Genomic DNA, 14,252 nt, shown 5'->3' with positions numbered 1-14,252 from the left:
CAGTTAGGCGTCCTCATTTACGCCACAAGAACGTTTGCAAAATTGATACAAAAACTTTTGAAATTTGCGTTGACAACTAGGAAGAAGTAGAGAATTGCAGTGTTTGGAATAGCTGTCTGGAGGAAGGCATGAAGGATCAGAATAAAAAACGAATCATCAGAAAAAATTTAGTACAACAGAAAATATTTGCCCCAAATAAAACTATACAACCATAAAAGAAAGAGCCAAAATAATTACAAATTTTATTCTTGCGAGACTTACAGATGTCTATGAATAGAAGCACAAGTTAAGGACTGTAACTTCCTTCTACCCGCTGTGTCGATGATAAATAATTTTACCAATAAAGCAGTGATACGAATACTTGCTTTAATTTTATATGAGTTTTAAATTTTCGTTTATTTAATTTTTGTTTTTCTCTTTATTCTCTACAAGCTGAAATAACCGTCAACTGACGAGGAATGTTTAAACATAATTAAAATAAAGTAGGTTTAACAGCAATCATATATTTCAAGGTAATAAGTTGAATATAAACTTTATCTCAACATGTTTATGTTGTAATAAAGCTTCTTCATAAACAACAATTGGAGCTTGCTTTCCATCTACTAACAAATATATAATTTGAGGTGATCCCATCCTTGAACACCCTATATCTCATCCACTATAACATTGTTTGTTTTTGAATTTCGCACAAAGCTACTCGAGGGCTAGCTGTGCTAGCCGTCCCTAATTTTGCAGTGTAAGACTATAGGGAAGGCAGCTAGTCATCACCACCCACCGCCAACTCTTGGGCTACTCTTTTACCAACGAATAGTGGGATTGACTGTCACATTATAACGCCCCACGGGCAGAAAGGGCGAGCATGTTTGGTGCGACCGAGATTCGAACCTGCGACCCTCGGATTACCAGTCAAACGCCTTAACATGCTTGGCCATGCCGGGCCAAGGTAGAATGACAGTGTGATTAGTTCAAACAATTTAGTGTAGAATATCCTGCAAGAGAAATAAAATTCGACATGAACACTATTCATATATGTTCTCCCGTCGTTTAGAAAATGTTGAGCTTTGTCTGCGAGCACAGCTTTTCAAACAGGAGATAGACGAAAGCTCGGACAGACACCATGATTCGCAATATGTGTGTGTGTGTGTGATATGAAATAAATTTTGCTAAAAACTTATACAAATCTGTGGTAAAGTAAAAAGTTCATTATAAACAAACTGCAAATATTAATAAAGAAATAGCATAAACCTATAAGGTGCTGTAATTAATTATCAGTATTACATAACGGTGTTATTTTGAATACCATATGTTTACATAAGTTAGTTAATAAAGTACATGTACAATTGAAGTAGCTTAAATTAACTACAATATTTTTAGGGTTTTATGTTTGTTTCTTTTACATTTAATGTCACTAATTACTTTGAAAATTTGTTAAACAGTACTTTATATAGTTTGGATATTGTACAAAAAATTTTTTGTAATCCATATAATTTGAAACTATTTTTGTTTAAATAGAAAGTTTTATTCTCAAAATGTGAACCTGTAAATTTTATAGATTGTTATTTGACATGGTGATACATTCATGTTTTAATAGTTAAACACTTTATCAAACTGTAAATATTCTGTTGAATCACATGTGTCCATCTACATCAGACAAAACGTTTTGTTCAAAACTACTGTCAAAATAGCAACGTGTAGTCCTACACAAATGTATTTTCTTCAGGAAATTCTCTTGTCCGACATACTTTCCTTGTACTTGCTAATACTTTACTGAACAGCCTCTATTGTTTCTTCGCTGTAAACTTGGTAAGATTCTACAGGGTGTTCGGAAAGTCACTGTGCAGTTTTGTCTGTTAATAAATATACAAGTGCACAGTGACTTTCCGAACACCCTGTAGAATTTACATCTATCAATGTGTTCAAACAGCCTGCATTACGTATTATATTTTTTGCCATTATGACTACGTAATCAACCATGAATCATATGGCTGCTTGCTTATATATACAGTGAGAGTACGTATTTGTATGCATGGTCATCCTTTATAAGCTTGTATACTCGAGATCATACCTGCATATCACATATACATGCAGAAGAACTATAACATGTCATGATCTTTAGTGACACGTAAAATTAATGTTTCATCATCGATAGTGCAGCTTCCTACTGCTTTCATTGAATACCGTATGAAAGTTTTTAATCTACAGCTTTGTCATTGTTGAACAATATATTTGATACAACAACCATAAGATGACCCAGTAGCAGCAAAATATAAATAAATAAAGTTTCAAGTGATCCTGGCTTAAATTATATGTCAAAAGATACTTCAAACAGGTTGAAAATGATGACACTAAAGTTTCATATAATTGTTGGAGAGAACTGAATGTCTGTATAAACCCAGTGAATATTTTTTGTACGTCGAGTTGCATATATTATTTTGTTGACATAAAAATATTTTTCTCTTTCTCGAAGTAAAGGTTTCCAAACTGATTTTTCTTTAAATTTCTCATCACATTCTTGTAACACTTAACCAGTTGATTTCTCGAATTAAACGAATTCAAGCAACTATCCAATGTTTTTTATACATTTAACTGTGGTTCCACTTCCCTTACAGTTAGAAAAGTTTAAGTTTTTGGTGTAAAATTGTATGACATCTGCCACAGTTAAACTTAAATTTGTACTGGAAAATTAATTTTTTTTTTTACTTTTGCCATTGAATGTGCTTTGTTTGTAATTCATTTCCTAGGTGTATACTTTTTTGTTCTCGGAATTTGTGCAAATCAGTAATTATCTGCCATTTAATGTATTCACCATTTCCATTTTTTTAAACTTAAAGTAATATGATCTGTTGGTGTACTTGTAACAAGAGTGTTTTTCTTATAGCAAAGCCACATCGGGCTATCTGCTCAGCCCACCGCGGGGAATCGAACCCCTGATTTTAGCGTTGTAAATCCGGAGACATACCGCTGTACTAGCGGGGGGCTTATAACAAGAAAAACAGAGCCAATAAAATTCTTTCCATCTTTTTCCACATGTTCTCTTATTACCATTTTATCAAGCGTTCAAGCTTAAATAACTTTACTGGTTCCTTCTTTTAATTTTGTTGACACGTTTTAAGATGCATTAAATACTTATCGTGTAAAGCCTTATGTCCCTTTAATGCTTTGATACCACTTTGGGATAACAGGTGAATGTGGTAAAGTAAGACTAAAAGTACGACTTAAAAAATTGTAAGCTATGGTAGAATAAAATTGCACTATCAAGGCAAAAGACTGCAAATGTGTAGAAAATGCTTATCGAGTCAATTTTTCTCTTATCAGAACCACTGGTGCATATCAAATGTTTATTATTTCAGAACTTGCACAATCACCCTTAATGAAATGCTATTTTTTCCTAGCTGTGTTCAAATGGTCAACTGTTTTGTACATTTTTGATGTTCAGGAATTACCATTCAAACAATATTTGCTACATAAACTCTATGACGTCTAGCGCTGTTCGGTACAAATATTTGTACTTGAGGTAATTGGATCTGGAGCGATACTGTTTGGTGTGCTTAAATTGAAGTTCCTTTTCTCGGCAAACTGCAAGTAAATTACAACCAGTGTAGGAGTTTGTTTAGTAGCTATGTATAAAAATTAGCGCACTACACCCAGCTGTTTGAAGAAAAAATTTACCAGTAGCGATGAAAAACTGATAAAATCTCTCATTCTCTTTCAATAATCAACATAACAATTGCCCTATGACCAGCACAGGAGTTTTTTAGTAGGTTTGCCCAGGTTTGGAAAAATATTCGTAGCCGTTTATTCTATAGGTGTGTGGAACAATAATAATAATTTGAAGAACAAATGGACAAATTTTGAATTTTGTTCAGCAATCGAAAAAACTCAATGATTTTGATATTATAAATATTTTAGCAGCCTTAACCATTGAGATAAAAGGTCCTGAATGTTGTTTCAAAAGCACATATGCACGTTAAGATGTTTTTTGCCCCATGGTTCATTAAAATTTTTGTAAAGTTGGTAGGTGATCTCTATTATGAACTATGATAATGGTTCATAATATGTGTTTAAGTGTTAAAGTTCGCCTCAGCTAAATAACATTACAGCCGTTTTAAAAGTAAATAATTTACGCCTTTTAAAAGCAAATGGAGATTTCGTTAGTAATAACATGCAACTAAATAATTGTTAAATTTTACAGGATTATGTTTTAACTTTTTTTTTTTGTTTCAGTATGGAAACTCTGATGGTTATTTTATAGATACGAACTTCGTTACATCGACCTGTCCGAAGCGAGAAGGTTAAAACGGCACTCGAAATCGTACTTTAAGATACCATTAGTGCCCTGAAAATTGAAAACTGTTTGTTTTTAAATTTCGATCAAAGCTATACGAGGGCTATCTTCGCTAACCGTCCCTAATTTAGCAGTGTAAGACTAGAGAGGAGGCAGCTAGTCATCACCACCCACCGCCAACTCTTGGGCTACTCTTTTACCAACGAATAGTGGGATTGACTGTCACATTATAACGCCCCACGGGCAGAAAGGGCGATCATGTTTGGTGTGACGGTGATTCGAACTCGCGACCCTCACATTACAAGACGAGTGCCTTAACCACCTGGCCTCTAAATTAAAGTCTCTGATTACTGAAGGCATTTTGGATTCATCACAGGTTTCCAGTATTTTACCATCTCTCAACTGAGATTGTTAGTCTACAAGACTGATGTCAAGGTCTGCGACTCTCGTAATAGTATCATTACTAACACTACATTACTACCCCTCAACTGAGACTGTTGATATGTGGAAACAATGTCAAGGTCTTGGGCCTCTCCTGATGTGATGATTATTGACACCAGATTAACGCCTTGTTAGTGATATTGTTGACCTGTAAGAACAACTGAAAGTCCATGCAATGCTTCTGGTGCAATCTGAACTTCCATCTTTAATTCCTATATATTCTAGAGGAGCAGAAATAAGTCACTATACCCTTTTATTTAAACAAATATTTATTACCAAGATTGATTGGTAGAATCAAGAATGGTTTTAAAATGATTTTGAATTGTTGCATTGGGTTTTGAATAAGGTTTTTCTTTTCTCCATATTTAAACATTACCATGTTATCAAGGAATTTCATCTCTCATCAAAAATTCATGTCAACACATATTTTTGAACAAGTGATTTTGGACAAGCAAGGGCACTTGTAAATCCTTCACCAGACTAACCATTTTCAAGAGAAGGCATGATTTGTTCCTAAAATAAGAATTACAGTTGATAAGCTTAAGTAACCTGTTGTCAATGATGCAGCAACTGAAATATGAAGGTGAAGTTATTGACTCCACGTATAATTGGTATCTGAAGATAACTGATACACATTTTTCTCAGAGATAAATTGTAATATTGATTGGATTTTTCCCTTTTAGTTAAAACCTTACCACATTACTAATTAAATTATAATTTACTTCTATAATGTGTTTTGTTACCAGTAATATGACAAACATCCACTGTACATAAAAATAGTTAGTTCAGAAGTTGTCAGTTTAACAGTAATTCATAAATACTCTTAAGCAATGCTCTAAATCTCCTATGAATTAATTTAGAATTGTATTTATATCCATTATGTTTTCCTTATACATGCAGAGAACCATTAAATAATTCAGACCCTACTGAGTCATTATATTCCAAATAGATGTTCTTTAGATGCACTGAATGATCCCTTAAATGTTGAATTACTAACAGGCGTGATTGAAATAAGCTCCAATGTGTTTTCAATTACAATAGTAGAATTCTTTGACCTGGAAAAAGTGTTAGAAAAAACTTATTCATATCAAACACAGTTGGATATTTCTGCCAACTTCTGGTAATGTAACCAAAATATTAATAACTGAGGTCCAAGATACTGATAAAGATTGTCTTTGTTTAATTTGCAAAGAGATTATAATTCTTCATGTTATTCTTCATTGCATGGTTTTCCCTAATGCTTGCTGAAACATTTGTAAATTTTATAGCAAAGCTGGTCATATCAATCCTGGATACGATTGACAATAACGTTCATATTTCATTATAGTTTTGCGTAAAGTACTCCTTTGGAATTTCAAGATGTCCCATCGGATCTGTTGTTAACTTCCAGCATGAAGAAAGTTGTGGCTCATTGATAGCTAATGTAGTTTTACTAGATAACTTTTATCCAGAAAAGGTTAAGCAATTCAATACTGCAAAATGACCTAATAGTTTGAACTATTATTCAAGATATTTCTTGACCTTTGACTTTCTTCCACTGACATCGAATTGTGTTGTAGGACTCAACTGAAGTTCATAACACATTTTAAGATCATTTCACAAACCGTTGCTTCCAAAAAAGAATGTAATGTATATATCTGCATGGATGTGCCATGTATTATGATCTTTGTTTTAGTACTACATGTTACCATGACTCCTAGGTCTGTTTCATAAGTGATCTGCTAAGTTTCATAATTCGTGATTATATTTTGAATTAAATCTACTATAACAGTCCATCTAGTAGGATAAAGTTTGTTTGTAATTAAGCACAAAATTGCACAATGGGCTATCTTTTCTCTGCCCGTCACAGGTATCGTAGCCTGATTTCTAGCAGTGTGGCTCTGCAGATACTGATGTGCCACTAAGGAGGCAGTAAGATTAAGAACTTTTCTTTAAACAGTGAAAAATGCCTTCTCTATATGAAGAAAATTTAAGTAACAAATTTATTGAGTTAAATGCATTCTTCATTACCCAGAATTGCTTCAAAGTATCATTGGCTACAAGTTCAAGTGAATACCTTTAATACCGAGTCAACACTGCCTTCGTTACAAGATCTCCAATACTTTTGTCAATGCTGTTTCTGATGTTGCTATATTTGCCCATTAGCTTCTCAATACATTAGTTGATTAGGATAAAAAATCCTTGATAACAATTTAAATCAAAGCAGCATCAACCAAAGAAACAAGAAATAGTCACAAAAAATCATCATGCACTTTCAATTCATCAGGTCTAGCATAGCCTATTGGTAAAGGTGCTGAACTCGCAATCTGAGGGTCGCAAGTTCAAATCACTTTCACTGAACTTGCTCACCCTTCAGCCACGAGAGCGTTATAATGTAACACTGCCTTCGTTACAAGATCTCCGATACTTTTGTCAATGCTGTTTCTGATGTTGCTATATTTGCCCATTAGCTTCTCAATACATAAGTTGATTAGGATAAAAAATCCTTGATAACAATTTAAATCAAAGCAGCATCAACCAAAGAAACAAGAAATAGTCACAAAAAATCATCATGCACTTTCAATTCATCAGGTCTAGCATAGCCTATTGGTAAAGGTGCTGAACTCGCAATCTGAGGGTCGCAAGTTCAAATCACTTTCACTGAACTTGCTCACCCTTCAGCCATGAGAGCGTTATAATGTAACACTCAATCCCACTTTTCGTTGGTAAAAATGTATCTTAAGGGTTGGCAGTAGGTGCAATTGAGTAGCAGCCTTCTTTCTAATCTATCCCTCTTAACTTGGGGATGGCTAGCACATATAGCTCTTATTTAGTTACATGCAAAATTCAAGCAAACCAAACACACAATCTAATTCATCTGTAATGTGAGCCATGAGAGTACTTATGATGCAAATCATCTTCAAATAAAATTTTTACTATAGATTTGTATCTGAATTTATTTTAGTCAGTCTAACTTGGACTCTAGTTAGCCTGAGTGCAAAGTGATTAGCATATTAACAAAAACACATTTTCATCTTAAACATTTCATATTTCTGCCTTTCATTTGGGTATACTTGAAATCCTTCTAAAATACTGTATAAATGTCGACTTCTTTTTGTGAGCAAATCTTAAGATAAAATTCCTTTTCAATGCAGCATAAATAAAACTCACACTCTTGCAAGAAATGAATTCAACTTGAACTTTTTCAAATGGTATGGGGCTTTAATTATAGAGCTTATTATAACAAAATAAGGTGGATAAAAAATCTGTTATGGTGAACATGTATGTGAAAAAGGTTGTGAAAAACTGGGTAAAATGAGAGGGCAGTAAAAAGATTACTTGAAAGTTTAAGAGGTTTAATGACAGATATCAATAAAAGTTTTAAACTTAAGGTTTCACTGGTTTTTGTAAAGGTTGTGTTCAATTTTTACTAAAGTTTTTACTAATTTCTAAAGCTTTTATTCATTTTTCTAAAAGTTCCACCCAATTCCTAGGAGACATTATTTTTAAGCATGAAATTCCCATTTTATTCATTGAGTATAGTCATGAAGCTGATGGAAATACTGTTGAAGTTGTCAAATTTAGGGAAACTCTAAGGGCCAGGACAAGACGTGTACACAGATGGCCCAGCAAAGTACCCACACAGGCCATCTAGGAATCTTCAGAGGTATAAGACAAAAATCAGTGGTTTTAAGACTTGCTGTTGAGACCTATAAAAACAAGATTTTTGTTGAAGATATAGTCATGAGGATTATTAAATAACCACATCTAGTGGTAATTACACAATATGCCTCATATATGGCAATGGTTCTGAAGCAAAGGGCCAGCTTATGGTATATAGCACACATGAAGAATTGAGATGGGTGATAATCATGCCATGGGACCATTTATATTTTAACAACTGCATATAATCAGGGTATCACAAATTTGTACATGTATGGGAAAGCTAGGATATGTATAAGGAATTGCTTGAGTACATTATGATAAAATGCTTTGAAATTGTGTCTTCACAAGACTATACTAAGTTGATCACTAGATTTTAAACAGTGAAGATGTATGCAGTAACCTGTGCTCTAGGCCCACATGCTACTACCTAGGATTGCTGTTTTACCTGATTCAAAGAATGTGTAGAAATGTCAGAAAGATGGCCTTTTAAAATTTTACCATGATGATGATGAAGCTTTGGATAACTGGATGATCTATCAATCCTACTCTTGGAAAATGTTGAAGAGAAATTGCTGAAAAAATGGAAGCCTCGTTCCATATTTTGATCACATATGTGAAAGGTAGCAAATAAAAATAACAAACCACCATCAATGAAAAATTGATGATTATTACCTACATCATTTTCTCCAACTTGAAATGTGTATGATAAAGACTGCACTAAGGACCTGTGTGACACATAAAACTTTATCTTCTTATAGCTTAGAGACTACAAACACCCCACATTCTTCACAGCTTTTGAGGGGCTGAGAAAGGATGACATACTAGTGAACACAATAATATTGCAAGAAGTAAACAGAAACCACCAAAACAAAAGGACCAGAAAACATATTAAAGTCTTTGGCAGCATCTCTAGACTCTGTGTGAAGACTAGATTGCAGAAATAATAAAACTAAGGGAATTTCAGGAAGATGAGATACACCACATCAATTTCTAGGTTAGCTAAATATGGTGTTGTTATATGTTCTATAAATTTGCTATGTACAATGTATTACATGCTTTGTTAATGGAAGATGCTGTAGAAGAAATGCTTTCCTGATTTTAATGATGTCTTGCATATTTCCTATCCTGTCAAACTCTGTAAACACAAGGACATATAATGAGTTGTCAACAAGAGGTACTGGACCCTGATAATTTAGCATTATAAGCCATTAGTGACCAAGAACATTTTTTTTATGTATTGTCATTTCAAAAGAGCAAATTAAGAAGTAGATTATGGTACAATTTTTTTTCCAATAGAACATTTCTGATAAAGAGAGTTTAATTTATTCCATAAATGTAATAATTCACTGATGCCATGTTTTATTTACATCTTGAGACAGTGTGAGTACAAAATAGTAAATAATCACTGTGTACAGATGAAAAAAAAACAAAACACATTCAAAATAAGAAAACAAATAAAGCAAAACATCCTACGAGGAAAACTTAAAACCTAAGTATTACAGACCACCCTGTACATAAGGTAATTTCAAACCTGATTCTCACAAAATGCTGAATTCTTTACAAAACAAAAACCTAATATCAACATCAGTTAATAAATTGCAAATTTCACCGATACTCATACAGGAAATAGTAGTTTAAATTGGCTGTATCGATGAATTTATGTTTTACATTGTACTATATTATTTTGGTTCGGTGTTTACAAGTTATAATTCTGGAGTGCTATTCGGGTGTTAGTTTGGACTAGACCAGAGAGATAAAAAGAAGCAATTTATAAAATGTTAATGAAATTAAAAAAGCAAGGTAACAATAAGAACTAAAATATTTAACTAAAAATTTACTATATAATACTGCTAAACTGAAGAAATTATTCAAGCTTCTCTTTGCCTTTTAAACTAAAAATGATGTTAAAAAAGAAGATACAAGTAGAGGAAATGATGTAAAATTTATTTATTTTTTCCATTAAAGTTTGTGCATAGGAGTTTTCAGTTATATATTCAATATACTGGGTGTCCAAGAAGTTTGGACTGATAGAGAAAATAAACATTATATTCTTAAAGTTAAACAAAATGTTTCTAATATCATTTGTAAATATTTTGGGAAAGAAAACACCCCAATGGTGCAGTATACCAAGAACTGATATAATAATAAATAAATTAAGAATGAATTGTGTATTTTTCTCTATGGATCCAGACTACTGGAACACCCTGTACAATAAAGTATTAAAAGTAAAAGCAAAAACAGTAATAATAAGTAGATTAACAGTGAACCAATTTAACAATTTGGAACTAAAAAAACTGACAGAGTGAATCAACTTCTATGAAAATACAGAAAAATATAACAATTAAAAAAAAGTGTTGTACACAGCATGTGAACTTGTTGAAGTATTTCTTTTCTTGTCTTTTTCTCAGGTACTAGATATAAAATATTTTATTCAACAGTTACACATGCTATGTTTTTATACAAATAAAACGTCTGGGCATGTAAAGATTTCTAGCAAGTGAATTCTCTACTAAAGGGAATAGTAACTGACACTTGAATACCTATGTACTAAAATTTTATAATCTTATTACCTAGAAAGAAATAAAAATTGTGTTTGTTATAGAATCACTATTGGTGTTTTGTTAATTACAGTTTAATATTTAAAAAAATTATCTGGAAATAAGAGAGTTTAAGATGACCTTGGATCAACAAGAACTAAAATTAAACTTGAAACTGTAATCGGCAGATAATGGAAAACAATAACATTTTTCACTACATTTCCATTTAAGTTTCAGTTTTTAATTTATTATTTACTTTGTTATAAGATTTTACCATGTTTCTCCAAAAATAAGACAGGGCTTATATTAATTTTCACTCCAAAATATGACACTAGGGCTTATTTTCGGGGGATGTCTTATTTTGATATATTAAAAAAATGAAGTTATAAAGTAAAACTATTAAACTAACCATTTAAAATAAACTATTATTAAACTATTAAACTAACTGATTAATACTTAAACAAACTAATGAACTAACAATTAAACTAATTAATAAATTTTTTTTTTTATTTCTTTCCTCTTCCTGCCACTCTTAACTAGGGCTTATTTTAAGGGTAGGGCTTATATTAAAACTATCCCCAAAAATCACACTAGGTCTTATTTTATGGGTAGGTCTTATTATCGGAGAAACACGGTAGTAGAGTTGTCTTAACAGGTGTAATGTAATAATTTAGATTAAAATACATAAGACACCCAGTTTTGCATAGTGCAAGATAAAAATATAAGAAATGCAGCAAACACTGGACAGTTTTTCTAACACTTGGTTATGTCTGTGTATTATTTTTATTACAAACACAAATATATTTTTCCAGATTTACACCTAAATGAAAAATAATTACAATGCCACTTCTTTACTACAACTAGTTTTATTTGTATGTCACTTCTTTACTATAACCAGTTTTACTTGAATGTCTCTCCTTTACTATAACCAGTTTTACCTGAATCTCACTTTTTAACTACAACCACTTTGATTTCAATGTTACTTTAAAATAATCAGTTTTACTTGAATGTCACTTCTTTCCTATAACCAGTTTTACCTGAATGTCGCTTCTTTATTACAACCAGTTTTACTTGAATGTCTCTTCTTTACTATGACCAATATTACTTCATATCCCTAACTGTTCTGAACATGATATAAAATACTATGATGTGTGATCATTGTGTCTGTAGTGGTTCTGAGATTCAACATGCTTTACAAACATTAATATAAAATTTAAATTCTGTTACGTAAGTTGTGCATGTTAACAGTTTTTTTTTATTATTATTCTTTCAATGATGCAAGTTGATGTGATAATTTCACACATGTCAATATAATTACTTGACTTGGCTCTGACACCTATCATAGGTAAGTGCTTGACCAACTGGGCTAAAAGGCTAATGCTAGTACTACCTAGTGAAACATTGTTTTAACACCTATAATTACCACACTGGTAAAACATGCATTACTTACAGAAGGTAATTTTAAGAGCTTTCAGTCTTACCTAAAAATATTCTCTACAATACACCAAACAAGCAGCCATGAAAATGATCAGTACTGGAATATATTTCCAAGATAAAACTTTTCTCTACATACCAACAACTTCAAAAATAAACATTATTTATTCGTTTTATCACATAACATTTGTATATACTGTTTCTAATACTTACTATGTCATAATACCAGTCTTCAACTTTCTATGGCGTGTGAGAACATACTCTGTTAAATTTGGCATGTTTGTAAAACTAAAGGCTTTAGAGTTTATTTAAATAATTAATAAATTAAAATTTCCTCCTCAGTTTATACATGAACGATATAATGATTGTGTTTAGTTTACTTTCTATAAGTTGCATTCCTTAGCGTATAGCAAACTTTGTTAGAAATAGCCCGTGTTTTTAGTTTAAATATCATATTATTTTCTTTAAAAATGCTATAAGCAAATGAATTAAAATCTATTAATTATTTAATATGATTTAATCTTACTACTCAGATAGGCCTAATATATACATATACATGCACGAAGCTTCGAACAAAATGCAAAGTCGTATATAACACCTAAAGCCTTATTACACTTGTTAGGGTTATTGTAATAGAACAAAGAAGTTATAAATACTTATTTTATGATCTAACTTTAGAGCAAATTCTAATGTAATGGTGAAGTGAACAAACATTTAAACACACCCATCACCTTAATAAAAATATAGAAAAAATTCAAATAGCATTTTAGTCTATTTTTGTTTAAATTTATCTAATACTTTAAAATAAACGACCTTGATTGGCGGGTAAGAGTTTACGCTAGTGACTTGTTTATATAGGCTTATTGGTATTAGGAAATGAAGTTGACAATAAATGTTTTTCCTACATGTCATATTAAATTATTTTCTTTTTTAGCAAAACCTGTAAGAGTCCTAATATTCCACGTTTTAACTTTTCAGGCCAATGTAACCAAATATGGCTTTTAAAACTAATTCTAAACGTTATTTAACAAATTTTATAATGAATAACATACCCTTGCTTTCGGATATACTTCGACTCTATATCATTACAAACCCTTTTCTCTCTCTTTCTCTTTTTTTTTTTTAATTATTAATCTTGTTTTTTCATTTTAGCCACTAGAGGTCACTACCATGTAACCTGTAGGGGTTATAAAACATGCCACTTTCAGGGCTTGTCTAAATAAAAGTCGTATAGTGTTGAAAACTAAAAAGCCCTCACCCAAACCGAATTTCCAGCATGTGCACTTTTGTCTATCACAATGTAAAAGTGAAGATAATACAACATTTATACGGAATTCATCACCTAACTTGAGAAGACTTAATTTTGTTGGGGATCTGATGTTAAAGCGTGTCAGATATGAGATCCACCTGGGGAACTACCATTGCCGTTGCAATTTATAACTTCCTTGTCAGAACATGTACTGCCTTTCGTACTGTCGTTGCTGGCACTACGCTGGTAAAGAGCATTTCGGCTGAGTGTCGTACTCGGAGTGCCAGGAGTGCCGGGGCCCATGCCTACATAGCGACCTAGTGGACCATCACTTCTAACATTCATTTCTCCCCTCATGAACCTCTCCAACTTGTCCACACAAGCATCCTGGTAGTCATGAATCCATCTATAAAGAGTTAATATTCTAACGATTCAAAACCAAATAAAACTCAGCGTTTCAACTAAGTAATATTATAAAGTTTCTCGAAATTCAAAAATTAATTTTAATTACTTTGTTATAACACAAAATAATTTTCTTTATGATCAAATGTAAAGATATTTAAAAATAGTAAACCGTCAATTCAAAATTAATCTGTCTAGATGGCACTACTTTAGAACGTAATTATAAGAAGCTACCGGTGTAAATTATAAACAACTTGTT

At 32.1% G+C, this 14,252-nt stretch overlaps 1 protein-coding gene across 5 annotated transcripts in view; it reads right to left on the bottom strand.

Moving 5' to 3' along the window:
- Window positions 1–9,713: 9,713 nt before the first annotated feature.
- LOC143255511 (NAD(+) hydrolase sarm1-like) overlaps window positions 9,714–14,252 on the bottom strand; it is a 125,623-nt gene continuing 121,084 nt past the window's right edge. For all 5 annotated transcript variants that reach the window (XM_076511292.1, XM_076511290.1, XM_076511289.1 and 2 more), the window contains exon 9: window positions 9,714–13,997. In XM_076511292.1, the coding sequence (XP_076367407.1) occupies window positions 13,733–13,997 (265 nt within the window). In that variant the 3' untranslated portion in view covers window positions 9,714–13,732. The remainder of the gene's footprint in view (window positions 13,998–14,252) is intronic.

Source organism: Tachypleus tridentatus, chromosome 7 (assembly GCF_004210375.1).
Source record: "Tachypleus tridentatus isolate NWPU-2018 chromosome 7, ASM421037v1, whole genome shotgun sequence".
NCBI classification, from domain to species: Eukaryota; Metazoa; Arthropoda; class Merostomata; order Xiphosura; family Limulidae; genus Tachypleus; species Tachypleus tridentatus.
Note: the sequence above shows the minus strand (reverse complement) of the source record. Positions and strands in the feature narration are given on the sequence as shown.